This window comes from Crinia signifera, chromosome 2 (assembly GCF_055691185.1).
Source record: "Crinia signifera chromosome 2, ASM5569118v1, whole genome shotgun sequence".
NCBI lineage: Eukaryota > Metazoa > Chordata > Amphibia > Anura > Myobatrachidae > Crinia > Crinia signifera.
The window spans coordinates 333,448,004-333,474,823 of record NC_139218.1 but is presented as its reverse complement, the minus strand read 5'-3'; the positions used below and the strand labels follow the sequence as shown (position 1 = coordinate 333,474,823).

The 26,820-nt window shown below is 45.8% G+C and overlaps 1 protein-coding gene across 1 annotated transcript; it reads left to right on the top strand.

Moving 5' to 3' along the window:
• The first annotated feature begins 10,568 nt into the window (after positions 1-10,568).
• LOC146059130 (chymotrypsin-like elastase family member 1) lies at positions 10,569-26,435 on the top strand. The gene is made up of 8 exons (XM_083171248.1): positions 10,569-10,608; positions 11,265-11,353; positions 13,660-13,760; positions 19,419-19,544; positions 21,214-21,350; positions 23,583-23,728; positions 24,909-25,058; positions 26,318-26,435. Exons 1-8 carry the CDS (start codon positions 10,569-10,571, stop codon positions 26,324-26,326), a joined length of 798 nt encoding a protein of 265 aa, XP_083027374.1. The 3' UTR covers positions 26,327-26,435.
• The last annotated feature ends 385 nt before the right edge of the window (positions 26,436-26,820 follow it).

Genomic DNA, 26,820 nt, shown 5'->3' with positions numbered 1-26,820 from the left:
AGAGAGAAGGATGTTGCAGTAGTCAAGGCGGGAGATGACGAGAGTGAATGAGAATTTTGGTCGCGTCAGTGGAGAGGAATGGTCTGATGCGTGAGATGTTGCGTAGGTGAAAGCGGCAAGACTGTGAGAGAGCACGAATGTGGGGGGTGAAAGAGAGGGAGGAGTCAATGATGACACCCAGGCAGCGCGTTTGGTCGGTGGATGTGATCTCGGTTTCACCAATGCTGATGGAGATAGTGGGAGAAGAGGGGATGTTCGGGGGATGGAAGATTAGAAGTTCAGTTTTAGCCATGTTTAGTTTCAGGAAGCGTTGGGACATCCAGGCTGAGATGGCCGTGAGGCATTCGGAGACCTTGGACAGGAGTGATGGGGATAAGTCAGGGGAGGAGAGATAGATTAGGGTATCATCAGCATAAAGGTGGTAATGAAAACCATAGGAGCTGATGAGGGTGCCCAGAGAGGTGGTGTAGAGGGAGAAGAGGAGAGGGCCAAGGACTGACCCTTGGGGAACACCGACTGGCTGTGGAATAGTAGAAGAGGAGGAGCTCGGAGTGGAGACGGAGAAGGAGCGATCGGAGAGGTATGAGGTGAACCAGGAGAAGACCGTGCCAGTGATGCCAAAGGAGCGGAGGGTGTTGAGCAGGAGAGGGTGGTCAACAGTGTCAAAGGCAGCCGACAGATCAAGCTGGATGAGGATAGAGAAGAGGCCTTTGGATTTAGCCGATAGTAGATCGTTAGTGACTTTGGTCAGGGCAGTTTCTGTGGAATGTAAAGGGCGGAACCCGGATTGGAGGGGGTCTAGAATGGAGTTAGCAGTAAGGTGGCTTAGGAGACGATTATAGGTCAGACGTTCTAGGAGTTTGGAGGCAAAAGGGAGGAGGGAGATGGGCCTGTAGTTGGATGGAGAGTTGGGGTCCAGATTTGTTTTTTTGAGAATTGGGGAGACAAGAGCGTGTTTGAAGGAGGAAGGGAAGATCCCAGAGGATAGGGAAAGATTAAAGAGGTGAGCCAGGTGAGAGCAGACTGACGGACTGAGACGACGGATAATATTGGAGGGTATAGGATCGAGCAGGCAGGTGGAGGGAGAAGCGGATTGAAGGATAGAGTGGACTTCAGCAGCAGTGGTGGGGTAAAATGAGGACAGGGGTTGGAAGGAGGGGAGTGGAGATGTAGGAGGGGAGGAGGGAGAGGGTGAGGTCATGGCAGCAGTGATGGCAGTCCTGAGAGAGGAGATTTTGGTTGAAAAGTAGGTAGCAAAATCAGTGGCTACGATGGAGGACGGAAGAGCTGGAGGAGGGGGGGAGAGCAAGGAGTTGAAGGTGGCGAAGAGCCTGCGGGGATTGGATGATTGGGAAAGGATGAGGGACTTAAAGTAGGATTCCTTGGCCAGAGCAAGGGCAGAGCTGAAGGAGGAAAGAATGAATTTGAAATGGAGATAATCCGCAAGGGAGCGTGATTTCTTCCATCAGATATCATCAGATACACAAATATACCATGTTGCACATTCACAGTGACTTCTATGTACTCTGCTAACATCTTTACTTGTAGTGCTCATCCCCACATTTCCATAATGTGTAGGAACGGTGGAAAGAAGCTTCTCTGTGATTACAGCGTTGGAAATGTCAGACTCGCACATAGCACTCATGGACACCCTTATGGGCCTACACACATCGATTTTTGCATGTTTTTTAAGCGATATGAATAGATTGTTTAGAAATTAAGCACAAATTGCTGTGTGTGTATGCCCCCATCCCCGGGCTAGTTATTTCGGGATACGGTCAGTTGGTCAACCTAAAGATGGTGGACAGTCATTAGGTCGACACAAGCATTAGGTCAAGTCAAAAGGTCGACATGGGGTTTTACACGGTTTTTTGAGCTGATATGTGCTGACAGGCGGCATTTCATGCCCTACCATCCACTAGGGTGTGGTGGGAGAATAAAATAGTGTGGCGAGTGCAGTGAGGCACCGTGCCCAAAGCATGGCAAGCAGTGTCGGACTGGGGCATGAAGGGCCCACCAGGGAAATCACTCACAGGGGCCCACCAACGGGCGTGTTGCGCGCCGCAGGCGCGCCGATTTTTTTTGGGGGCGTGGCCTATTTCAATTAGACCACACCCCCATTTTTGACGCTGTGGGGCATGGCTAGTGGCTCTGAGCTGCTGGCTATGTCCCCGGCAAGGACAGAGAGAGTGACAGCAGACAGAGAGTGACAGCGAGGACACAGAGAGAGCCACATATGTATATTGAGGTCCCCCCACTTAGATAATAGTACAGCACATAGGCCCCCATACAATACATAGGTCCCCCCACTCATATAATAGTACAGCACAGCACGTAGGCCCCCAATAAAATACACTACATATGCCCCCCACTCAGATAATTGTACAGCACAGCACATAGGCCCCCAATAAAATACATTACATAGGTCCCCCACTCAAATAGTACAACACATAGCCCCCCCCCATATAGTACATTACATAGGTCCCCCACTCAAATAGTACAGCACATAGGCCCCCATATAGTACAGCACATAGGCCCCCCATATAGTACAGCACATAGGCCCCCCATATAGTACAGCACATAGGTCCTCCCTACCCAGATAATATAGCACATAGGTCACACACACACACACCTAAAAAAAAAAGGGACTATAAAAAAGTTAATACAGCACCAACACATGGTTAGGTTAGTTACCTACCATTTTGCAGAAGTGGTCCAAAAGCAGCAAGCAGCTCCCTCTTCACCAGCCGGGAGGTCTCGGGACATCTACCCCCGCAGTTCTTATCCTGCAGCCGGGGGAGGTGGTTACCATGCGGGCGGGGATCTTTGTTTGGGGCCATGGTGGCAGTTGCTCCCGTCCCAGTGCAGAGTCCTGTGCTGCGCCGGCGGGAGTCGGGAGAACTGTCTGTGGCGTGTGGGTTCGATTTCACTATTTCAGCAGACTTCAGCAGTGCCAGTGCGCAACCAAAAATGGCGCTGGCAGGGGATTCAATCAGGCTGCGCCCCCACCCTCTCCCCCCATGAGTGACAGGCTGCCTGCGCTGCGCGCCCAAACAAGGTGCCTCCCTCCGTCCCCTGGGGTGGCCAATCCCCACACAGGAGGGGGAGGCACCCGCTCTACGCCGCCGCCAGCCGCCCAGCCTCCCTTCGCAATGCGCCCGGGCCGCACCGCACCGCACACACAACAGGGGGAGAGGGGGGCGGGTCGGCATAGCATGATGCGCAGTGCGCATCATGCTATGTCGACCCGCCCCCTTCTCCCCCTGCTGTGTGTGCGCTGCGGTACGGCCCGGGTTCTCAAGACATACGTGTTGCAAGTGAGTGTTGCATGCTGGGACTTGTAGTCCCGGCTAGCTCCCCCCCCCCTCCCCCGGTCTGTGTGCCGCTGCAGCGGCGCTCACAGCCTGCTGGCCTGGCCTGGCTGTCTGTCACTGAGAGTGACTGACTAAGCCAGGGCCGGGACAGAGAACACCGGCAGCGGTGTAGCTAGGTGCCATGGCGCCCGGAGCAAGGTCATATTTCGCGCCCCCCCCCCGGGGAAATGAATTGAGGGCGTGGCTAACATGTGTTGGCATGTTACATTTGAAATATGTGGCAGAATCTGCTGCGCTATATAATACACTGTAACGGAATCTGCTGCTCTATATAAGACGCTGTAACGGAATCTGCTGCGCTATATAAGACGCTGTAACGGAATCTGCTGCGCTATATAAGACGCTGTAACGGAATCTGCTGTGCTATATAAGACGCTGTAACGGAATCTGCTGCGCTATATAAGACGCTGTAACGGAATCTGCTGCGCTATATAAGACGCTGTAACGGAATCTGCTGCGCTATATAAGACACTGTAACGGAATCTGCTGCGCTATATAAGACACTGTAACGGAATCTGCTGCGCTATGTAAGACACTGTAAGGGAATCTGCTGCGCTATGTAAGACACTGTAACGGAATCTGCTGCACTATGTAAGATGCTGTAACGGAATCTGCTGAGCTATATAAGACGCTGTAACGGAATCTGCTGCGCTATATAAGACGCTGTAACGGAATCTGCTGCGCTATATAAGACGCTGTAACGGAATCTGCTGCGCTATATAAGACGCTGTAACGGAATCTGCTGCGCTATATAAGACATGGAATGGAATCTGCTGCGCTATATAAGACACTGTAATGGAATCTGCTGCGCTATATAAGACACTGTAACGGAATCTGCTGCGCTATGTAAGACACTATAACGGAATCTGCTGCGCTATATAAGACACTAACGGAATCTGCTGCGCTATATAAGAAGCTGTAACCGAATCTGCTGCGCTATATAAGACACATATGAGAGATTCACCCCCCCCCCCCTCCCCCACAAATCCCCCAAACCCCATGATCATTCCCATAATTATTTATGTTTAGTAAAAAGCTAAAATCCACCTTGAGAAGAGCAGGGTGGCAGCAGAAACCAGAGTGATCCCCACCCCACCCCCGGACCCCACCAAACCCCCAGACCAGACCCCATGATTATTTCCTTCATTCTTTATCTTTATAAAAAAAATAAAAAAACGGAAAAAAAAATCTACCTTGAGGAGCACAGTCATTCTGTGTAGACGAGGCAGGGGACGTCCTTATTTCTGCTGCTCAGCGCTGCCCGGGAGCCGGCCCGAGCAGCAGCAGCTTGATTAGGGACTGGAGCAGGGAGTCACGTGACGTGACCCCATCGTTTTCGCGGCGGCAGGACCAGGTGAGCAGGGCAGACAGGGGCAGGCGCCGGGCATGGCAGCCGCCGGCGCACGCTGCCCTGCGTGTGTGAGAAATTAATTATTGCAGGGACTCCACTTCATTTGCGGAGGGGAGGGCGGCGCCCGGAGCAGATCCTCCCTACGCCTCTGAACACCGGCGGCCGTCTCAGAGCTCTGAGTGTCACACCAGACACCCGGTGCGGCCCGCTAGCCCCGCCCCCCTAAACAAGTGGGCGGGGCTAGAAATCACCGGGGCCCACCGGGGGATTCCCCGGTTCCCCGCCAGGCCAGTCCGAGCCTGATGGCAAGTGTTGCGAGCCATGCGGTGCACTTAATCCTGTGTCTTTGTTGATTGTGTTGAAATTCGGCTAAAAAAAAACAGTGAAAAACACCATGTCGACCTTTTGACCCATGTCAACCTAGACCATGTCGACCTAATGCTTGTGCCAACCTAATCTTCTTAACCTACCCTTCTTAGATGGACAAAACCATGTGCACTGCAGGTGGGGCAGATGTTTCTTGTGCAGAGAGAATTAGATTTGGGTGGGGTTTTACTTGAAAGTGAGATCTATATTGCAGTGTAAAAATAAAGCAGCCAGTATTTACCCTGCACAGAAACAAAATAACTCACCCAAATCTAATTCTCTCTGCACATTTTACATCTACCCCCTTGCAGTGCACATGGTTTTGTCCATCTAAGAAAGATTTTGTCAGAAAGAGTGAACTAGAATAAGGCCCTATATAACAAACCGTAATGCCCACTACAAATTTGACACATAAGTTGCCAAGGGGGATTTAATAGCTTGTTGTCAAGGGGGATTTAATAGCTTGTTGCCAAGGGGGACCCCCGCACCCTCCACCGCCTGCTCCCCAATGTGCCCGATTAAGCTGCCCAGTGCACTGTCCACTGCTATTTTCAATAAAGTCTCCCGCTTGACCGCTAGCCAATAGGCGCTTCCTGCTGCAGTAGTGCACCGAGCTGTGTCCTAGGATGCAGCATCAGATCTCTCCCACAATCAGGCAGCTTAAGGCACCTATGGTACCGTGCACGTTGCACAGGCTAGGAATTCTCCATTCTACAATAAAGATTGTTACTCCTTCTACTCCCTAACCCAGTGGTTCCAATTCCCAAACTGTGCACCTATGCACACTGGGGTGCCTTGGGACACTTGCAGGGCTGGCTTGGGTTCATGGACCAGGATCAATTCATAATATTTATGGACAATGTAACAAGCAAAACTAGTGCTGGTGGCTGCCAATCATAACGTGGACAAAAAGAAGCAAATCCTGTCCCTCACCACATAAAAGATCTACAGTATAAACACAATGTACTTAATTTAATATTGTTTTCTGAAATTCTCAATAAGAAACATTTGGCCTAGGGGTGCCTTTAAAACATTTTGAAGCTCTGGAGTGCCTTGACTCAAAATTTTTTGGGATCCCTGCCCTAACCCATGGTGATATTTTCATAAATGGAGACCTTGGTTACCCCCACCCTACTCCCATGTACCGCAGCAGACAATCAATCACTGACAGTCTGCTGCCATCCTGCAAGACCCGATTGCACTCATGCAGAACAGGAACAGAATGTGCATAAGGGGGTTTACGCAAGGGGGCCGATGTTTTGCATCTGTGCATGCGCAGACACATTTCCGAGCATGTGCAGATGCAGGGTGCGAGTGGGCACAGCAAACTACATGTTCACCCTCCTGATCACACTTAGCAGTGCGGCTGGGGGGTGTGGGTCGGCACAGCGCATGTGAATGCCCAGTGTTTCATGGGTGTTCCCATGCACATCGCCCGGTGCCTGCCTGCTTCCCGCACAGGGTGCTCGCAGATCAGGGACACCATAGAGGTGGTCTGCGTGCGCTGGAGAAATTATTCGATGGTCGCCGACCAGCATTGTGTATGGACCAGAATAAGGTTCAAAGTACCAAAGATCAGTACTCTGCATGATAGCGCACTTACCTGAATGAGCCTCTTTGAGAGCACAGTTTGTTCTTCATCCTTATTGGGGGGTTTTCTGCACTGATTTTCCTGTTGGCAGGGGACATCTCATACTAAAATAGCAAGAGGGTGTTGAATCATTATATACATTTACAGAAAAAGCTGCCTGACTCTGTTTTATACTGGCTACCACAATAGGCATTCTACTAGTGCATAAAACAACTATATAATTAGCAGGACCACCACTTGCAAAGAAAGGCCATGACCTGAGCGTGATGCCCTTTCTAACTTTTAGTAGATGTTGAAGTTATATTATGGGAGCAGCCACAGCACTAGTACTTTGTTGATACTTCTGCTCTTCTATAGGCTGATTAATTCATTTCAACACACAATTTTTACCAAAGTGCCTGGGCGCACAACTTTTTTTTTTTTTTAAATGGTGATCACAATGCTTCTAGTAATGGCACCCTAATGATGTTCGTTTTTTTTTTTTTTTTTTGCTTTTTACAAAGTGCCTGAATACACAACACTGTGCCTCACAATGCTGCAGCAATCGGTCCACAGTGCCTGTATGTTCTTTTTTTAATGACACTGTTCCACTTCAAGTTAAGACTGTGTTCCTAATGAATTTTTTTTAAAGTAATACAATATAAGTGGATGACACAGAGAACCTTTATTACTGAAGTGGTTTGCTTTAAAGTTACACAGTGCTCCAGAGACTAGTACAAAGGCATTTAGGGGGTTATTTTGGTTCACACTTTCTGACAAATTCCTTCTTATGCTGGCCACACATCAGACCAACTTTCCTCCAACCATCCAACTAGTTGGTTGGTTGGACTGAAAATCTGGTACTGTATGGGGGCAAATGCCAATAAGCAATTTGCTCACAAACTCAGGAGAGTGGACAAAAACATTCAGTGAAATTGTTTAAATCAAATAGGTCCAACTACAGTACATTGTCTGAGTGACAGTTGTTGTCCATTTTCCGATTTGGGAAACAAATGACTTAATTACAAACTACATTTGCTCTCATCCAGTACCACGTTTTTATTCCATCCAACCAACTAGTTGGATGGTTGGAGGAAAGTTGGTCTGATGTGTGGCCAGCATTAGATGGACAAAAACATGGGCCTTATTCTGCTTGGTGCGGTCCGTTCCGTCTTCTTTCGGAGGGCGCTTTTTAGCTATCTGCGCATGCGTAGGCAACACAATGCGCATGTGCAACGTAGTGTTTGTGCACTCGTTCTCACCAATACCGTCTAGAAATGTGCACCGAACTCCCTTGGGGAATATAGGCGTAACATGGGCGTCATGTGGGCGTACACAAGGGCGCGGTTTCAAAGCGGGCAAAACTGGGCGTAAATCTGGGCGTATACGTGGGAGTGCACGAACAGTGGTAGGCGTGCATTCGGACAGGACACAGAGTGCAATCGAACCAACATGGCAGAAATCTGCAGAGTCCATAAGCAAGTTTAAGTTTTCGGAGAGCACTGGTTCATGCGCTAGGCATTCGGATCGCCCAATTAGTACACCCGCACCTTAAGCACTCGCAGCTGAGCACAATACAATCCACTCCTCCATGCATTAGTGATCAATTTCACTCTTTTCACAGGTTCAATTTAAATAACATTAGCCAATATGAATAATGATGTACACACACACACATACACTGTGTTTATAACTGTAGTTATTTGACATTTATTATGTGTTAATCACAATTTGCACATTTTCAAAGATTGCATTTGACGTGCAATTAATATATAGTATGCATACATAAAACATAGGTAAAGGGGCAACAATGAAGTAATACCACTTAACATGATGTAAGGGTTAATCTAAAGTGCAAGTAATGTGTTTAATTATCAATTAGGAATTAATTGATTACATTTAAAATTAATCTATGTGTTATGAGGTTGGCTAATTGGATAAGTGTGTCATGTTGCAGAAGCATGAGTTCCGAATAGATTAGTGAGGTTTGCGGAAATACAGCAACTCGGTGCGTACGGTCAGCTTCCCGTCCGTTCGGACGCTGTAAGACCATGCAGAGTCTTTGTGTTCCCACCGCACATGCATGTTTGGATGTAGTCCGAAGGGATGCGGACGACCTGTGGGCGTGTGTTCTTAGAATGTCCGCAGTGCGTGGCGTTCGGTCATTTCCGAAAGAAGTCGGAACGGACCGCAATAACCAGAATAAGGCCCCATGTGCACTGCAAGTGGGGCAGATGTTACTTGTGCAGAGAGAGTTAGATTTGGGTAAGTTATTTTGTTTCTGTGCAGGGAAAATACTGACCGCTTTATTTTTACACTGCAATATAGATCTCACTTTGAAGTAAAACCCCACCCAAATTTAATTCTCTCTGCACAAGTTACAACTGCCCCACCTGCAGTGCACATGGTTTTGTCCTTCTAAGAAGGAATTTGTCAGAAAGAGTGAACCAAAATAAACCCCTTAGTCCAGTGGTTCTCAAACTGTGCACCTAGGCTCCCTGGGGTTCCTTGGAGCACTTGCAGGAGTGCCTCAGGTTGGTGGTCCAGAACCAATTCAAGTAATTTATAACCAATGAAATAGGCAAAATCAGTGCTTGTGGCTTCCAATTAAGAATATGTGGGTAAACAGAAGGGAATTATGTTTTTCACCACATAAGTGGACCTATGGAAAACATTTAAATCACAACTAATTTAATATTTCTCCTGAAATTAATAACAAACTTTTGGCCTAGGGGTGCCGTGAAAAATATTCTGATACTTGTTTGGGAACCACTGCCTTAGTGCCTTAAGGGGTCCAGTCCTACACCCTCTCCCACCAAGGTCCTGTGCATTTTAGTCCATCCCAGAGGCTACAGCAGGCATGGGGAACCTTTGGCCCTCCAGCTGATGATAAACTGCACATCCCGGCATGACCGGCTACAGTTTTGCTATTTGGCCATGCTAAAACTGTTGCAGAGCATGCTGGGAAGTGTAATTCAACAACATCTGGAGGGCCGAAGGTTCCCCAGCCCTGGGCTACAGTTACAGACCCTCTATTCACTGGTGTCTTGTATATTTTGCTGTCTCACAGAGCCCACAGTCTCTCACTACGGCGTCTTGTGTGAAATGGCTCCCAAATCATCATGTGGGGAGAACTTTTATCAATTCTAAAACACGTTAGAAAAATGCCAGGAAGAAGAAAAAAAATCTCCTTTTTGGATCTGAGTGTCAGAAAGACCCACAAAACTGCGAATTGATTGCCTTGGGTAACTTCTCCACTGGCTCACTTCTCTTCCCTTATCACTGCTTCATACATCTGCCCCTCCTGTCACCCAGGGCAACTGCCAGTGTTTTCATGGGGATGCCCATAAAATGCTGGATGTTCCCCCTCCAGATGCCCCTGCCTGCCCCCCCTCCCTCCCTTACCTGTACGAACGCCTCAGCAAATGTAATAGTCACCAAAGGTGATCGTACAGTGGCCCTGCACATGTGCAAATATGCAGGGCTGCATCACCATTGCTTGTTCTTCTTAAACTATGGTCTAAATCTGCTTCTTGCTTATAATCCTTTTATATTTAAATTTTATATATTTAAATTTGTTCGAAAATATTTGGGCACAATCAACATGGGACTTTCCTGTTTAGACTGTGTTGATTAATAACACATTTGGACATTCCTTTCAGGTACACATTTCAGAGGGAGCGAGTAATGAACTTTACTCTTACTGTACTAGCCTATATCATTTCTATTTTTGCCATATCTAAAATTAGCTACTTTGCTTTCCTTAGAACATACAGTAATTCTACTTTTCCACAAGCAATAATAAGCAAAAATGTCAGCACCTGCCACATCTGATGCAATTCCCAGTACCTGTTTCTTGGACTATAAAAATGCAGCACCGCTTATGTGTATACTCACTACCTACAAGATGTTGAGACTCCTTGTGATTGCTGCGCTGGTCCTGTGTGGTAAGCTCCCTTTCATTATATATTCTATATATTCATTACAAAAATGTTCCATCTGCCTTACGCACATAAAGATGTGTCTGGCAACTTTATTATATAAAATATATTTCTATAACTCCTCATCCAAAAGTAATAAAATTGTTATACCCAAAATATTTAACATTCTTGCCTAACTGAAAATCAATCCCCAGTTCTGACAAGTATTCTGTTAAACAAATGTAGACCTCAGATCTGTGGGTTGATCCAGTCAAGTCACTCGCCACCATTTTGCCTTTTTCTGTCCCCTGCTCTCTGATTGGTGGATAGTTCCAGCCATCCTCCAATCCGTCTGTAGCGATAGCCCAACATTGTGATTGGTGGAAGGCTCTGACCAAGGCCCGCAAATCGCAGGTTGGGCGGGGGGCGCACGAATTGCGGGAGGGGCGGGATAAAATGGAGAGTGATAAACAGCCAGCCAATCAGCTCCTGTCTGACATTTTTCAAACACAGTCTGTGACATGGCAGGTAGGAGCTGATTGGCTGGCTGTTTATCACTCTCCATCTTATCACTTTTGAAGCTTAGTGCATCTGGCCCTATGCATTTAGTGAGAAACCATTATAAAGTCCCAGTCCTGCATGTCCAGTTCTAACATGTTTACACTGTCCTACTTTTCCTATAGGACATTGCTCTGACAAACTTCGTTTCCTAGAAGACAATACAAGAGTGGTAGGAGGGGCAGATGCTGCACCTAATGCATGGCCATGGCAGGTTAGTGATGAATCTGAAACATACTGTCCAAAGTTCCATGTACATGACTGTATAGAATGAGAATTCATATAAAAAACTCAATTCATGCCTGAAATTTGCTGTTGAAATATTTAGAAAGGGTTTTTGTCACAGATACTGTAGGTTAAGAACTATCCCTCGCAGCAGCCTATGCAACCCTGAAAATAATGGTTACGGTGTAGATGATGGACAATGTCTAGGTTGACACCGAAAAAGGGTTGACATACTGGGGGAAATTTACTAAAGGAAATTTGTAAAAAAAATAGGTGTATTTGTATCCAAAAATACACTTATTTTTGACATTTACTATCCCGAAAATACGGCAATTCGTAGTCGTATTGATGTGCTATCAATACGAATACGATTTGCCGTATTTTAGGGATAGTAAATGTCAAAAATAAGTGTATTTCTGGATACAAATACACCTATTTTTTTTTACAAATTTCCTTTAGTAAAGTTCCTCCACTGTACCTTAGATTGTCCCTACCAAAAGGCCTACATAAGCTTATGGTTGACATAAACAAGGTCGAAAGTCAAAAGGTTGACATGAGTTTTTCATGATTTTTTTGTGTCTATGTAACTGTCTGTCGACATGGGCATATATATGTGCTGCATTCATACACTAGTATATTCCCACTCTTAGTATGAAGTATGAAAAAACACCTTTTTTATAAAAAAAAACTCATTAAATACTTCTGTCGACCTCTTGACTGGTAACCTTGCCTATGTCAACCATAAGCTTGTGTCGACCCTTTTTAGGTGTCGACCTAGTCACTGTTGTCCATTAGTGATATTTTCTATCAACTGACTGCATACTGGAAATAATCGGTGCACCAACTATGCTGTAGTTTATGTCCATCAGCAAAGAGGGCCTTATTCAGATCTGATCGCAGTACAAATTTGTTCTCAAGATGGGCAAAACTATGTGCACTGCAGGTGGGGCAGGATATTTTTTAGTCGATAGTGTACAAGATTGATACAATCTAATGCGTGTACACACCAGGATGACCTGCTCACGATGCACATCGTGAGCGGGTCGTCAGTGTTTCTTCCGACCCGCTCACGATGACGCGGGGGGCACCGTGAGCGGGTCCAATCCATTGGCGACCCGCACCCTGGAGTATAGTTGTTTACAGAACCTACCTGCTGCAGGTAGGATCTGAATAACGACCGACCGACCCGCGGGACCGCGCATCGGATCGGTATCATTCACACCGGGACAGAAAAGGGCCCAATCACCACATCCAATCGGTCGGAATGGGATCTAGATTGATGGGATCGGGCTCTTGTCCTCCTGGTGCAGTGGTGGCCAACCCGTGGCTCTTGAGCCTCATGCGGCTCTCCCCCTTGTAAAGTGAGGCTCCTGCTCCCACTGCTGCCCGCCGCCCACCGTCCGTCCCAGTCCCCCTGCTGCCGGTTCCCTGAATCCCTTCTCCTTCTGAGGGGAGGAGAGCGCGCATCGCGCATCTCTCCTACCCCTTACTGTGCATCCTTGTGACTGGGCCGTCCGCCAATCAGAGCTCGTGGGCCAGCAGCCAATCAGGAGCTGGCCAGCGAGCTTTGATTGGTGGACAGCCCAGTCACAGGGAAGTGAGGGGGAAGGAGACGCGCAATGTGCTGTGCTCTCCTCCCATCAGTGACATGACAGGAGGACTGCAGGGGGACACCAGACTGTCCTCTCCCCGCCCGGCAGCAGCAGCAACAACGGTGAGTGCTGCTGCTGGGAAATTTGCACTGTGGGGGCATAGCAGTTTGTGGCACTGTGGGGGCATACCAGCTTTCTGGCACCATAGGGGCATACCCGGCACCGTGTGGTGCATACCTGGCACCGTGGGGGGCATATGTGTATCTTCACTATTGGGGGCATATGTATATATGGCACTGCACTATTGGAGGCATATTTGTATCACACCCACCCAAGGGGTCAAAATAAACTACGCCCCTTTTTTTGGCGCATGCGCCTTCGGCGCGAGCATGATGTCGGCTCTTTAGCTTGACTACCGATATTTTTCGTCTCTTTACCTCTGACCGGTTGGTCACCCCTGTCCTGGTGTGTACCCAGCATAATAAATAAATGAATATCTGTCTAGTTGCTATGGGTTACATTTGTGCTATGGTCCTACACATTCTGATGTGTTCTGTTTAGTGATCCTGTGCACCACAAATAAAGCCATTCTTGAGATATGAGGTACAAATGTAGCATTATATGTAACTCACCCTATAGTAATTTAATGTATTATTTTGTCATCTTCCATGTAATAGTAATAGATGTATATTTTTATCTCCAGGTATCTCTCCAGTATCTCTCTGGCAGCAGCTGGTACCACACCTGTGGAGGCTCCCTGATCCGTGCTAACCGTGTCCTGACTGCTGCTCACTGCGTGGACAGGTAACACTTGTAGCATACAGTGCATGGTCAGATAATACAACTGCTAACAAAGACATCGGCTTCTGTTAGTTTAAAATTCATCATAATCAGTGGTGGTTGTTACATATGGGCTGCAGCCCCCCAGGTAAAATCCGCCACTGTAGTGAAGCCAGATGCAGTCTGTGAGACTACACTGGCTTCACTGTGACTGGCAGTGACTTCCTATTGGAAGTCCAACCTGCCAGTCACCAAGGCAGTCCCATTTGGAGGTGTTCCCTCCCTCCGGGACACCTTTCTGTGGTCTGCCGAACAGATTTCCCAAATGTGCATGCACAGTACCTACATCGGTACTGCGCATGCACCGGTCCTGGTGCCTGTCATTTGTATTACACAGGCACCGGCGCCATGATTCCCTTCTATGGGGTGTTGCTGAAGCAGCCCATAGAAGCTGGCCACATGCGCAGTACAGATGTTTGTACTGCACATTTGCCAGTCTCCCAGCACCTGTTATCATCATAGCACAGGCGTCGAGGAGTCAGGGACCGGGAGGAGAGGCAGCAGTGGTGGCGACAGGGGGAGGGGGGTGCCTGCATCGCGGTACCCCCGCGGCAGCTGCGGCCAGAGACAGCCCCCAACAAGGTACGAGCCACCACTGATCAACAAATCATTGATTATATTTAAAACCTAACTGTACAGTGCCTCAGGGCTGGTGTAAGGCTTCTCAGCACCCTACACAGAACTTAAACCTACTGAAATCCCCCCCATACTGCCACCAATACCCACTTTCCAAAACATCAATTCATCATTCGTTAGGGCACACCTGTGTTCGGACGGGCCGCCCAGCGTTTCTATGGGTGTGCCCACTTTTTTTTTGTGGGCACACCCATGAAACGTTTGGCTGGTCCAGTCGGAAAGGCCCCAACTTGTCACTCAGGCAGCGAGCGCCCTGGCACATGAAAAATTAGAGAAGTTACTCGCTGCGGGGGGTTGAACATGCGCATAATCGCATGCAGAACCCCAACATCAGGAGCGGGGAGAAATTCGGACCTGTGCAAACAAGTCTGAATCAGCCTCTTGGTTTTCTTGCAAACAAGTAAAATATTTGTCTACCAAGTTTTCTACCAATACTAGCCGTACCCTACAGTGGTACTATTATGGGGACACAACTATGCAGTATAGCATACAATGAACAACACCTGGAGTATTGAGGCAGGGGTCAAAATGTTGCTATAGGTCAGTGGTGTAAGTAGAAAAAATGTCTTAGTAGTACTGTGCTGGATTATCCCCTCTCCGCCGGCATCCGCCAGCGCAGGGGATCTGGCGGTTTCCAGCGCTGTGTGAGTGGCGCTCACTAGAGTTGGCATGGACTCTGAAGACAGAGCCATGGACGCCGGGGTCAGAGCCGGGCTGCCGTGGAGTGACTACACTAAATATGCTAGGCAACCGTTGGACTATGCTGACAGCGTAGCTAGCCTACGCCTGCATACGTATGCTAATTGGGTGCCCGGCTAATACACAAGTTCCACACCTCTTTTATTTGAATTGTATGCTCTTTCAAGCACTGCCAGCTTGTCTTGTGGGGGTCCTCTTTTCTTTCCATGACATCCTCGTTAGAGCATCATCTTTTATTTGAATTGTATGCTCTTTGGAGCATTGCCAGCTTGTTTTGTGGGGGTCCAAACGAACCAGTTATTTCAGCCACAGTTGTGTGGCAGTCCCTGTGGCTGAAATGATTGATTTGTTAAAGTGTGCATGTCCTGTTTAAACAACATAAGGGTGGGTGGGATGGCCCAAGGACAATACCATTGTGCACCTCTTTTCTTTATGCGCTGTTTGGAGCATTGCTTCATAGTTTATTAAAGTGTCACCCTGTCTCTCTGGATCTTATTATTGTGAGCTGTGACTGATGACCGTGTCCCATCTGTTAATATGGTACTATGACTGCTGTCCATACCCCAACTTTTAATATGATACTGTGGGCGAGATGTATCAAACGGAAAATGCGGTAAAACCCCGGTTTTACTGCATTTTCCAATGTATCAAAACTGATACCGCATTGAAGGGTATCGCCACCTTTGGGTAGCGATACCCTATAGAAGCCTATGGGCTTCTTTTCGCCGCCCGAAGCAAACCCGCCGCCTCGCCGACCCCCCCCCTCTGGCTTACCTTCCTGAAGGGTCCTCCTGGACCCTGGAGGAGGAGGCGCCGGGGACAGCCTGCTTAGCTGTCCCCGGCGTGAGGGGAGCAGGAGGCGGCAGGAAGGTGACGGAGATCCCCCACACACCACAGTACAGGCATAACGGGGGGCCTCCGTCACCGCACCGTGATGCCAGGCGCATATGTTAGTACATATGCGCTGGCATCGCGGTGGCGGGGGCCGCGAAGGACGGCGATGTATTTTAATACATCTCGCCCTGTGACTGCTGTCTGTGCCCCATCTGTTTATGAGGTACTGTGACTGCTGTCCATATCCTAGCTGTGTTATGACGATACTGTGAGACTGCTGACCATTACGCACTGTTTGGAGCGTTGCTTCTTTTTTTTGTGGGTCCCCAAACACAGCCACAGTCGTGTGGCAGACCCTGTGGCTGAAATGAATGGTTTGTTAAAGTGTGCATGTCCTGTTTATACAACGTAAGGGTGGGTGGGAGGGCCCAAGGACAGTTCCATCTTGCTCCTCTTTTCTTTAGGCGCTGTTGGGAGCATTTCTTCATATAATTTATTAAAGTGTCACACTATTATTTTTTTTAGTGTTCGAAATTGACAGGAAATGAGTGGAAATGAAGGTAATTGAGGGTAATAACACCATAGGAACAAAAACAGGCCAAAATTCTGTGATTTTAGCTGTTTTTATGAGTTAAAAAAAAAATACAGATCCAAAACCAAAAAGGGCGGTTTTGGCAAAACCGAATACAGATCCAAATCCGGAGGCAGATACAGATCCAAAACCAAAACCGCAAAAAGTGGCCGGCGCACATCTCTAGTGAAAATGGGGGCGTGACCTCATGGAAGGGTCACGATTACAGGCCATGCCACCAAAATTTTGGGTGCACGACTCCAGCTCGCAGAGTGTCCCTCCTCTGGATTTTCTAAAGTTGGGAGGTATGCATTATATGTGATATTAGTGTGCAGATATACCTTGCCCTGTATCTCTATATAGGTGGTAGTGGAGGATTATGTAAAGTGGTACTTGCCTATTCCAAGTGTAGAGATATAAAATAGAGAAAAGCTGAGGACAAAGAACAAAGCTCAATAGATAGGGTTTATGGGAATATGTGCCATAAATAGCAGAATTCAGAAATGTAGGAAGTGCTGCAACAGGAAAGGAAGAATAATGTGTTTAGGAGAAATGGGTGGTCCACTGTATATAAACACAGGAGATAAGTAGTAAAAAGTAACCATTCAGCTTACTCTAATCAGGTCAGTAGACACTTTAGTGCAAGCATGTCCAAACTATGGCCCTCCAGCTGTTGTAAAACTACAAGTCCCATCATGCCATGCCACAGTTTTCCTATTGGGGAATGTTAAAATGGTTGCAAAGCATGCTGTGATATGTAGTTTCACAACAGCTGGAGGGCCATAGTTAGTGGGAGCAATTGTGGGGAGTTTAGAGGACAAAGGCCTGATTGCAGAGTGTAGGAAACTAAGAGTTAAAGGAAATAATGTAGATTGGAGGTTGTACATAAGTAGTGTAAGTAGATCAGAAGAATGTCCATAGGGAGGTGTGTGCAAGTGGTGCCCAGTGTGCAGGTCCATGGGTGAGAGTCCATCGTGTGGACCCATTTTGTATTTTTAACTGTATTTTAAAGAATAAAAATTGTATTTCACTATTGGAGGCAAATTTCTGTTCTCTCCACATGGTGATAAACAGGAAAGGGATAGAAGATCGCAGTCTGGAGTTAATTACTCCCTCCTATTGAGTGCAGAGGGTCTACTTGGAATAAGTGGACAATAATAGAGGGTACGGTTCCCCACTTGGGGATTTCATGTGTTACATCTGGATAATAATAGGGTAACACACCATATATGGTTTTTCTTTCTTTTGTTGAGAAACACTATTGGAAAACAGCACTGAATTTATGACAGAGTGAGGAGCGCCTGAAAAAAACTGTCAGTATTCTTCCTTTTTTTCTATTTTCTTGTGTATGTGGTGACATATTCACTGGACAGTATCAGGCAGCACCCAGCGCATTAATTTATTCCTAAAAACCTAGACACACAATATGCCCCTGTATCTGGCTAGTCAAGTGTCTGGAAGGGCACCCTGCAGCAAGCAGAGCTGCTTCAGTGCTTCTCAGAGCATCAAAAGACAGATAGGGTTGATGGATATTTTCTAAAGGATAAAATAATTTAGGGCCTTATTTTGGTTCATTCTTTCTGACAAAATCCTTCTTAGATGGGCAAAACCATGTGCACTGCAGGGGGGCAGGTGTTACTTGTGCAGAGAGAATTAGATTTGGGTGGGGTTTTACTTCAAAGTGAGATCTATATTGCAGTGTAAAAATAAAGCAGTCAGTATTTTCCCTGCACAGAAACAAAATTACTCACCCAAATCTAATTCTCTCTGCACATGTTACATCTGCCCCCCCTGCAGTGCACATGGTTTTGTCCATCTAAGAAGGATTTTGTCAGAAAGAATGAACCAAAATAAGGCCCTTAGTGCAGGTTTGATTGTGGAAGGTCCCAGTGATAAGGGGAAGATTGAAGAGGGGCGTTAGATGTGGGCAAATGTTGAGGTAGGTAGAACAGAGTATTTGGGAAACAATGAATCAAATGGACAGGATGAGAGGAAACAGGACTGTGTAGAACTCCTCTTAATTATTACTCCAGAAAGCTGAGGCTGAATAGGGAAATAAAGAAAAATGTGGATATTAAAGTGCTGAGTCAGGGGAGAGGGAGATCTATTCTATAGATACTGTGGAATGTCTCCATGAAGTATATTGCAAAGTTAAGAACAGTGAGGAATGGGGGGGGGGGGGGGGGGGGAGGGAGGGAGAGTGACAGACAATGGAGGTTGGTAGACAGGTAGGGTGGATATTGCAAAGCATAATGTGGGTTAGTGTGTTGAGAGGGAGAAAAAAAGGATAAATTAGTCTCCATTGCTAAGGGAGCATGGCTATAGCTTGGCATATATAGATGGCTAGGCTTTGGATCGTGTAAGGTGGCTGAAGCTGCCTTGTTTAGTAGTGTTGTTGAAAAAACACTGCTATGGTAGGAAAAATAAATAGTACAAGGGATTCTGAAAAGTCAAGGGCATCTATAAATAAATGTGTAAATATTGATTTGGGTGCAGGGAGGGGTGTAAAGGGCGTTGTAAAAGACGGAGAAGTGGATATAGCCAGAGTATATGTAACTGGAGATTATAGAACTGTGATGGAAGATTATGAAATTCAGAGAATGACATCCACTATAGATTGTACAGTGTAAAAACTAGAGATGTGCGGGCCGGATTTGCTCGGAGTTCAAAACGATATTTTATTGCTCACATGTGAGAGCCAATAGCGAATAAGTAAATCCTAGCCACATCTCTAGTAAAAACGCACATGGCACCAACTGACTTGAATTCGACTCTATCTATTAAACTGCAAAATTCCCTATTAAATATTTTATCATACATCATTTACAATTATGCAACACATTTCTGCACAAAAGCATGGTCTTACTTTTTCCCTTTAACAGGGTTGTCTCCTTCCGAGTGTCACTTGGAGACCACAACCTTAGTGTGAATGAAGGCACCGAGCAGGTTATTGCTGTGTCCACCATCAGGAAACATGCCAGCTGGAACTCCAACAGTGTAGCTACTGGGTAAGAGTTTCAATTATCACAAGTTTGTATCTCAGCTTGTTCATATGCTGTGTCTAGTACTTAGCTGATATTCTACACAAATGCACTGTGTAACATTTCCAGTTTTATTGTTTACATTGTGTTTTGTATGAAATGTTTTGAGACACAAACTATAGCTCAGCTAAAGCTCAGTTATAAACTGCAGCCGCTGTGATTCATCCCTGTGCGGATGGTTGTGACTAGAACCACATCTGTCTTGAGTTTTCCCATCAGCCACTGGGTCCATGTATACCTGTGTGGCGAGCGAAGCGAACCACCATGCCCCGAGTATGGTAAGCAAAGCGAGCCCGCCAGGGTACAAACAAGCTGCTATAAAAACAAATACCCAAAACATAAGTAAATTACAAATAACATCTAAAATTCTGTAAGGGCATCTTACAACGTCCGCCCTCACCTAACGTCACATTCTCATCAAAGAACAGAAGTGGATCTAGACACAACCCTGTGCAGATCATGGCCGTTACTAGGCAACAGGGTCATTACCCAGCATTCTCAGCTGGTTGCAAAACAAGGTGGGTGATAGGAGGTTGATAAGTTGCTGGAGCTGCCTTTGTCACTGACAGCTGTCATTGTATGTGTGCAGCATCACAACTGCACAGAGTTTCCCATTAAGGGGGACTGTCCTAGTTGGCACTCCTGATTGGCTCTGATCTCTTTTAACAGGCAGTCAGTCCTGCGGGACCCCACCCATTATAGTTCCTGTTTAGCTGTGAACTGCTGGTCATTGTTCCAGGTGCCTGCATCTTGTGCTTATCCTGTGGATACTCTACCCATCTGCCACCATTACCCTGTCTAATCCTGTCCTTTTGTAGTCCATTTATTATCTTGTCCTCTTCCCTCATGTCCCTCCACAATCAGCCTGAAAGTGGTTGTCTTCTGCACTGTGACACATTCCACCTCACAATGCCCTCTCTGTGCTGCTGAGACCCAGACCCGATCTCGTTCCTTAGCTGTGTGTTCCAGCTGTGTCTTCTACTCTCCAATGAATAATCTGCGGTCTCTATGAAATCATGTAAGCACCTACTGCTGGAGGTTTAAGCCCTAGTGGCCACCTAAGTACCGGTGTACTAGATTCACTAACATAGTCACTACCTCTGAGAAGTATTCCAGCATTACACCGAGAGGGATGATAAGTACCCGCAAAACAAATTCTTTTTGCCCATCACTTTACTTAAAGTTATAAAATTGCATTTAGAACATATCCTTCAAGTCTAATGCTGCATACTTTAACATTATATGAACACAGGACACAGGATGACTAAGTGATATAATGTATGGTAACAAAGAACTTTAATTGTAGAAATGCCAGTTTTGATTAAGGTTTTATTTTGAGATGTATTGTAAATGCAGAGAGGTGGGTGGACCCACAGTGCCTGAGATCAAGCTTGTCTGGGTAAACGGGGGGCCTTCACTGGCTCACAGCTTCTGCAAATGGCAGGATATTTCCAATTAGGTATGGGTCACCCCCTAACACTCCCACAGAGTGGAAAAAAAAACAGCTCTTGACGGCACGGATAATTATACTATTATTAAGTAACAAAATACTTCTGGAATTCTGAATAATGATCATTTTTGAAGGTATTTTGGGTTTGAGGAATAATTTTGATTCTTAATATGTATCCCTTGGCAGGTATGACGTTGCCATCCTCCATCTGGCTGCCAGTGCAACCTTGAACAACTATGTAAAACTGGCTGCCCTGCCCGCTGATGGCTCTGTTCTGGCTCACAATTATGCCTGCACCATCACAGGATGGGGAAGAACTACCAGTATGTATTATTGTGATGGAATGTCCTAACATACAGTATACTTTACACAGGCCTGGCCCAGTCTGACAGCTCCTGTCATTAAAAAAACCTTAAGTTCAGTAAATATTCACATCTTTCTAACAATATATACTAATATACTACACAGATAGTATAGTACAGTATATAGTCCAACTATATTATTGACGCCCTACAAACATAGAGACACTTTACTAAATGATCTTAATCTCACTTTTCCTCTAAATTACACTGTTACTTCCACTTTAGTCTTTAGCAAACACTGTCATAACCTAACCTTGGCCCTTATTCTAGTAGAATCGGTCGGATGCGTATTTTCGGACAGGAACCGAGTGTTCTTAGCCCCGCCTACCGTATGGATCGCTCACATCGTCCGTATGCGGTAAGACGCCGACCGAACGGAACGCGAGTGGATTTTTCATGTGAACACCTCCCCCATCTGTGGGAACCTCCCCCATCATTCGTTGGTCGCCGACCATCGAATGCTGGACCGAGTGGTCAGGCAGCACCGAGTGCTCCAGACCACTCGGGCATTTCTCCGTGCAAACGCAGGGATATGGGCGGGCAGCTGGCATCCGGCTATGTCATATGTCCGCCCCCCACATGTGCATCACGGACGGATTACCATACGTATGCTCAGCGTTTTCATGGGAACGCCCATGAAACGCGGGGCGTACGCATATGGTAATGAGCCCAAACAGCCCTTAACGCCCCTCTCCACCCGCTGTTCGGATTATTCCCACCGATCGGTTTCTGTACAGAATTCCTGCCATATTCGGACATGCGCGGCGTTCGCACATGCGCAAACACCAATCATCGGCCATCTGTCCGCATTCTGAGCCATCCGACTCAATCAGAATAAGGGCCCATGTGTCAGTAAAAATAGGTGACTGTCAACCAACTATGGAATGGGGTGATTCAGCCACTTCTGTATTAGCCTATGACAGCTGGAACCCTTAAACAGGCCCTGGCCGATTTTTTGTGTTGTCAGTAGAAAATAATGGCCGTGGTGGTGGTCATCCCTGACATCCTCAAGGTTTACCTTTTAAACTTACCTATCTACTTAATTGGTAAATGCAATATGCCTATGTACAGTAGGGCATGATTTAAGGTTCCAATGCTAATGCTTTTGGCGTGTGAAGGAGGCATTGTAATCTGTCTGTCTCCCCTTCCTACTAGATTGTAAGCTCCTCCGAGTAGGGCCCTCTTCCCTCCTGTTGTCAAAGCCCACTTCTCTTCACATTTCACTCACAGCTCTCCTTTACTCCAACACTCAGTGACCATCTTCATACTCATCTCCATCATTGGCCTCAAGCCTCTAGTTGTATGTTGATTGGGTCCTCACTACTTACATTTAAGCTGTAATGTGTATTGAACTGTGGTGCTCTTTATTTGTACTGTATTTTTGTTATTTATTCAATGTTATGCCAAGTTTTGTCTCCCTGTATTGTTCCTTTGTACGGCACTGTGAAACACTTGTGGCGCCTTATAAATAAAATTATAATAATAATAATTGTCTTTAGGCTGACCAGATGGCACTCTAGCACAATGTACATAAAGTAAAAATTCAGCCTAGCGGTTAAGCCCACAGCATGTAATGCGCTGTCTAGGGTTCGTATCCGTCCTAGTGCCCAAGGCTGCAGCCTAATCAGCCTTTTGGTTATTGATGGGAGACAGATAGTTGTTCTTAGAACCCTGGGGTGAGATGTCAGGGGAAGACCCCAAGTCTATATTAAGAATCCAAGACTGACAATTTATAACACACATGACAGCACTCTCTCTTTTGTGGCCATTACCAATATCCTGACATGTTATAGATATTACTATAACCGCTGCAGGTGTATTACAGTATCTAGAATTACTCTTGCTGCATATAATACTGTGCAAATGTACAACTGATAATATGTTGGCATTGCTACTGCTGACACACAGTATTACTGTCCTGTACTACAAATACTGTTATCAGGTAATTGATTGTAGACCATGTCTGCCCACAATGGGATCACCATATAACTGATAGCATATATCTTTTATCCGATTGTCAAATGCTGCCTACAGTATCATGTAATTTTACATAAAAGCAGTATAAGGCCATATACACACCCATAACCTCCCACCAGTCCATGAATGGTTCCCGTTTTATTAGCAAATATACAGTTAATAATTATGTATAACACTTCACAGATTAATGCCATTTCTTTTTATTATATTCTACAGCCGGTGGAGCTCTGCCATCCACCCTTCAGCAGGCCCCTCTGCCCGTGGTGGCTCATGCAACTTGCTCTACTAGTTCCTACTGGGGCAGCACTGTTAAGACCACTATGGTTTGTGCTGGTGGTAATGGAGTCCAGGCTGGATGCAATGTAAGCTACATCATTTTTGCTGTTTTGTCATTAGATGATCCCATAACCTTTAAAATCAGAGAGAAGGGAGTCAATTTTATAATAAAAAAAAAAATGAACTGGTGGTTTTTGGAGAGTACCCACAAACATTAGGATCCAAAGGATGTACCCTGCAGGGAATGTAGCAGATATTTCCAATATCCATTTCCAACTCCAGCCGCCCCCTTAGCATTCTACGGATGCTGCTAGAGTGTCTGACTTAAAAAGCACCAGAATGTTATTAGCCAATTGTGCAGTGGCGTAACTATAAATTTTGCTCCCCCCCTGCCAAAAAGTTTGTGGCAGGGGGGCTCCTCTCCAGTGTGTTTCCCCAGCGTGAGGTGATGACGTCACACGCATAACGGAGAAGCTGAAGCACGATAGAGGAAGAGAAACCAGCAGACACTGCTGATTCCCTTGGCTCCATGCATCCCAGGCCGCCCTAGCATGCCCATACTGTACACAGTAGCTAATAGCCGGCTCTGTGTACAGTCAATAGAATCAGTGGGGGGGATTTATCGTCTCTGCCATGGCCGCACCCGCACTGCGGCTGACTCGCCTCCGGTGCTCAGCCATTGGGCAGTGGCAGGCAGCAGCATGTCAGTGCGTCCAGCGGGTGCTGGTGCCCACATAGACCGCACTGTGGCTTGCTCCCCCAAGTTGCAGCTGGGGCTGCCTTACAGTAGTTACGCCACTGCCATTGTGGCCTATGAGCTCCATTTGCAGAATTATTTAGGATTGGTTCTGACTGCTTCCTGCCCCCACATGTCATATTCAAATACTTTACTTCTACTGAATCATATCGCAGCCCCTCTCCAATGACTGAGGTCAAGGTTCTCATAAGTTATCTTTTATAGTTAGTGCATTCTAAATTCAAAATTATAACTCCTTTTGCTCAATAAGATCAGGTCATTTTTGCTCTCTCAAATGTTATAGCTATTGCACTGATGTGTATAGCTTTACCTGCTACCTAGCTGCTGAGGTTACAAGCATGGGTTTGACTGCAACAACTGTCACTTATCAGGGTGCATGGTAAGTAATGGCAGGGCCCCTTACTGCTTGGTCCCGGCACGCATCAGGTGACAAGGGCAGTATAACATGCTGGACTATGTTTATTTAGATGGAAGTGATTGATGTTTACTCATAAATATTACTTTTGTAGGGAGATTCTGGTGGACCTCTGAACTGTGCAGTTAATGGTGTCTATGAGGTTCACGGTATTGCTAGCTTCGTGTCTTCCCTTGGATGCAATGCTTACCTAAAGCCCACAGTGTTCACCAGAGTGTCAGCTTACATCTCTTGGATCAACAGCGTAAGTAGGGATTTTCTGGTTAGTTTTTTATGGATACAAACAATGTATATTTTAATGACTTCAATATTTACAAAATAAGTCAAACAATAAAAACATATTTTATATTTATAACTTTCTTCTTATACAGTATTAGCTGGTTCTCTTCCTACCTCTTTCATTTACTGCACATCTTCCTTTCCATTACTTAACATGTATCTCTTTTCTGTATGCTCTCTTTTCTGTATGCTTTCTTCTGCTCCTTTGTGTTTAAATGGCTAGGCAATGTACTAATTACCACTGGTAATGTACTAATAACCACTGGTAATGTACTAATAACCAATTAGTCAGTAAGCTGACACATGCAGGGCCCTCCATACTATAGGTTCTCACCCTGTGCTGGAATTGTCTCTAGTACTCCCACTTACAGTCAACAACTCTTATCCATTGAGTTATATGACTAGGTAGTTAATAATACTCACCTGAGCAATAAGCTGACATGTGCAGGGCCCACTATCCTTCCTATTGGTTCTCACACTGTGCTAGCCTTGTCTCCAGTACTCCCACTTACAGGGGGTTATTTTGGTTCACTCTTAGATTAGATTTGGGTGGGGTTTTGCTTCAAAGTGAGATCTATATTGCAGTGTAAAAATAAAGCAGTCTGTATTTACCCTGCACAGAACCAAAATAACTCACCCAAATCTAATTATCTCTGCACATTTTACATCTGCCCCTCTGCAGTGCACATGGTTTTGTCCATCTAAGAATGATTTTGTCAGAAAGAGTGAACCAAAATAACCCCCACAGTCACCAACTCTTATCCTTTGTGTTATATTGCTAGTTAATTATACTCACCTGAGCAATAAGCTGACACGTGCAGGGCCCTCCATTCTATTGGTTCTCATCCTGAGCTAGCCCTTTCTGTCAGTCCTTCCCAGGGCATGGTGGCACTACAGATGCTACAGATAACATCGGTCACTCATTTTGTTCTATCATCATATCACTCTTTGGTATCTTCCCCTGGACTGTGCAACTGTTTATACTATTGTAATTAACCATGACATCTGCTACGGGCACATGTTTGCACTTTGCACCATATAAATAAATATTAATAATAGTGAGTGGGTACAGCAACATCTTAAACAGGGAAGTGCAACACTAATCACTGCTACTGATAGTACACTGCCTCTCCTATGATGCTCCAGAAAGAATCTTATTTTGCTCATCACAACTATAGTACATTACATATAACTTTATGACATGTGTGTTTTTGCTTCTTACAGAACATCTAGATTTATTGAACAGAAATAACTTGAACATGACGACATTTGGAATGGATTGGTTTAATATCACTTTAATGATGTTTATGTGGCAATCCTATTAAAATACTATTTTCTCATACATTATTGTGTTGCAGTTTTTTCTATTTATGGACAAAATGTAAAGCGTAAACAAATAAAAATGATAGAATTAAAGGTGCCCATACACGTGCCCATACATTATTGTATACAATATCGCATCTCATTGCATCTCAGTTTTGCGATAAGATGAGATGAGATAAGATCTAGAAAAAAGTATGTGCAGCACATACTTTTTGTACTAGATCTCATCTCATCTGATCTCATCGCAAAACCGATATGCGATGAGATGCGATATTGTATACAATATTGTATACAATAATTGTAGCGTGTATGGGCACCTTAACTACTGAGAGTGATCCCCTCATCTACTACAGTATTAGCAACACAGCCAAGAAGGAGTAGCAATCCCAACATGCACCAGGCTC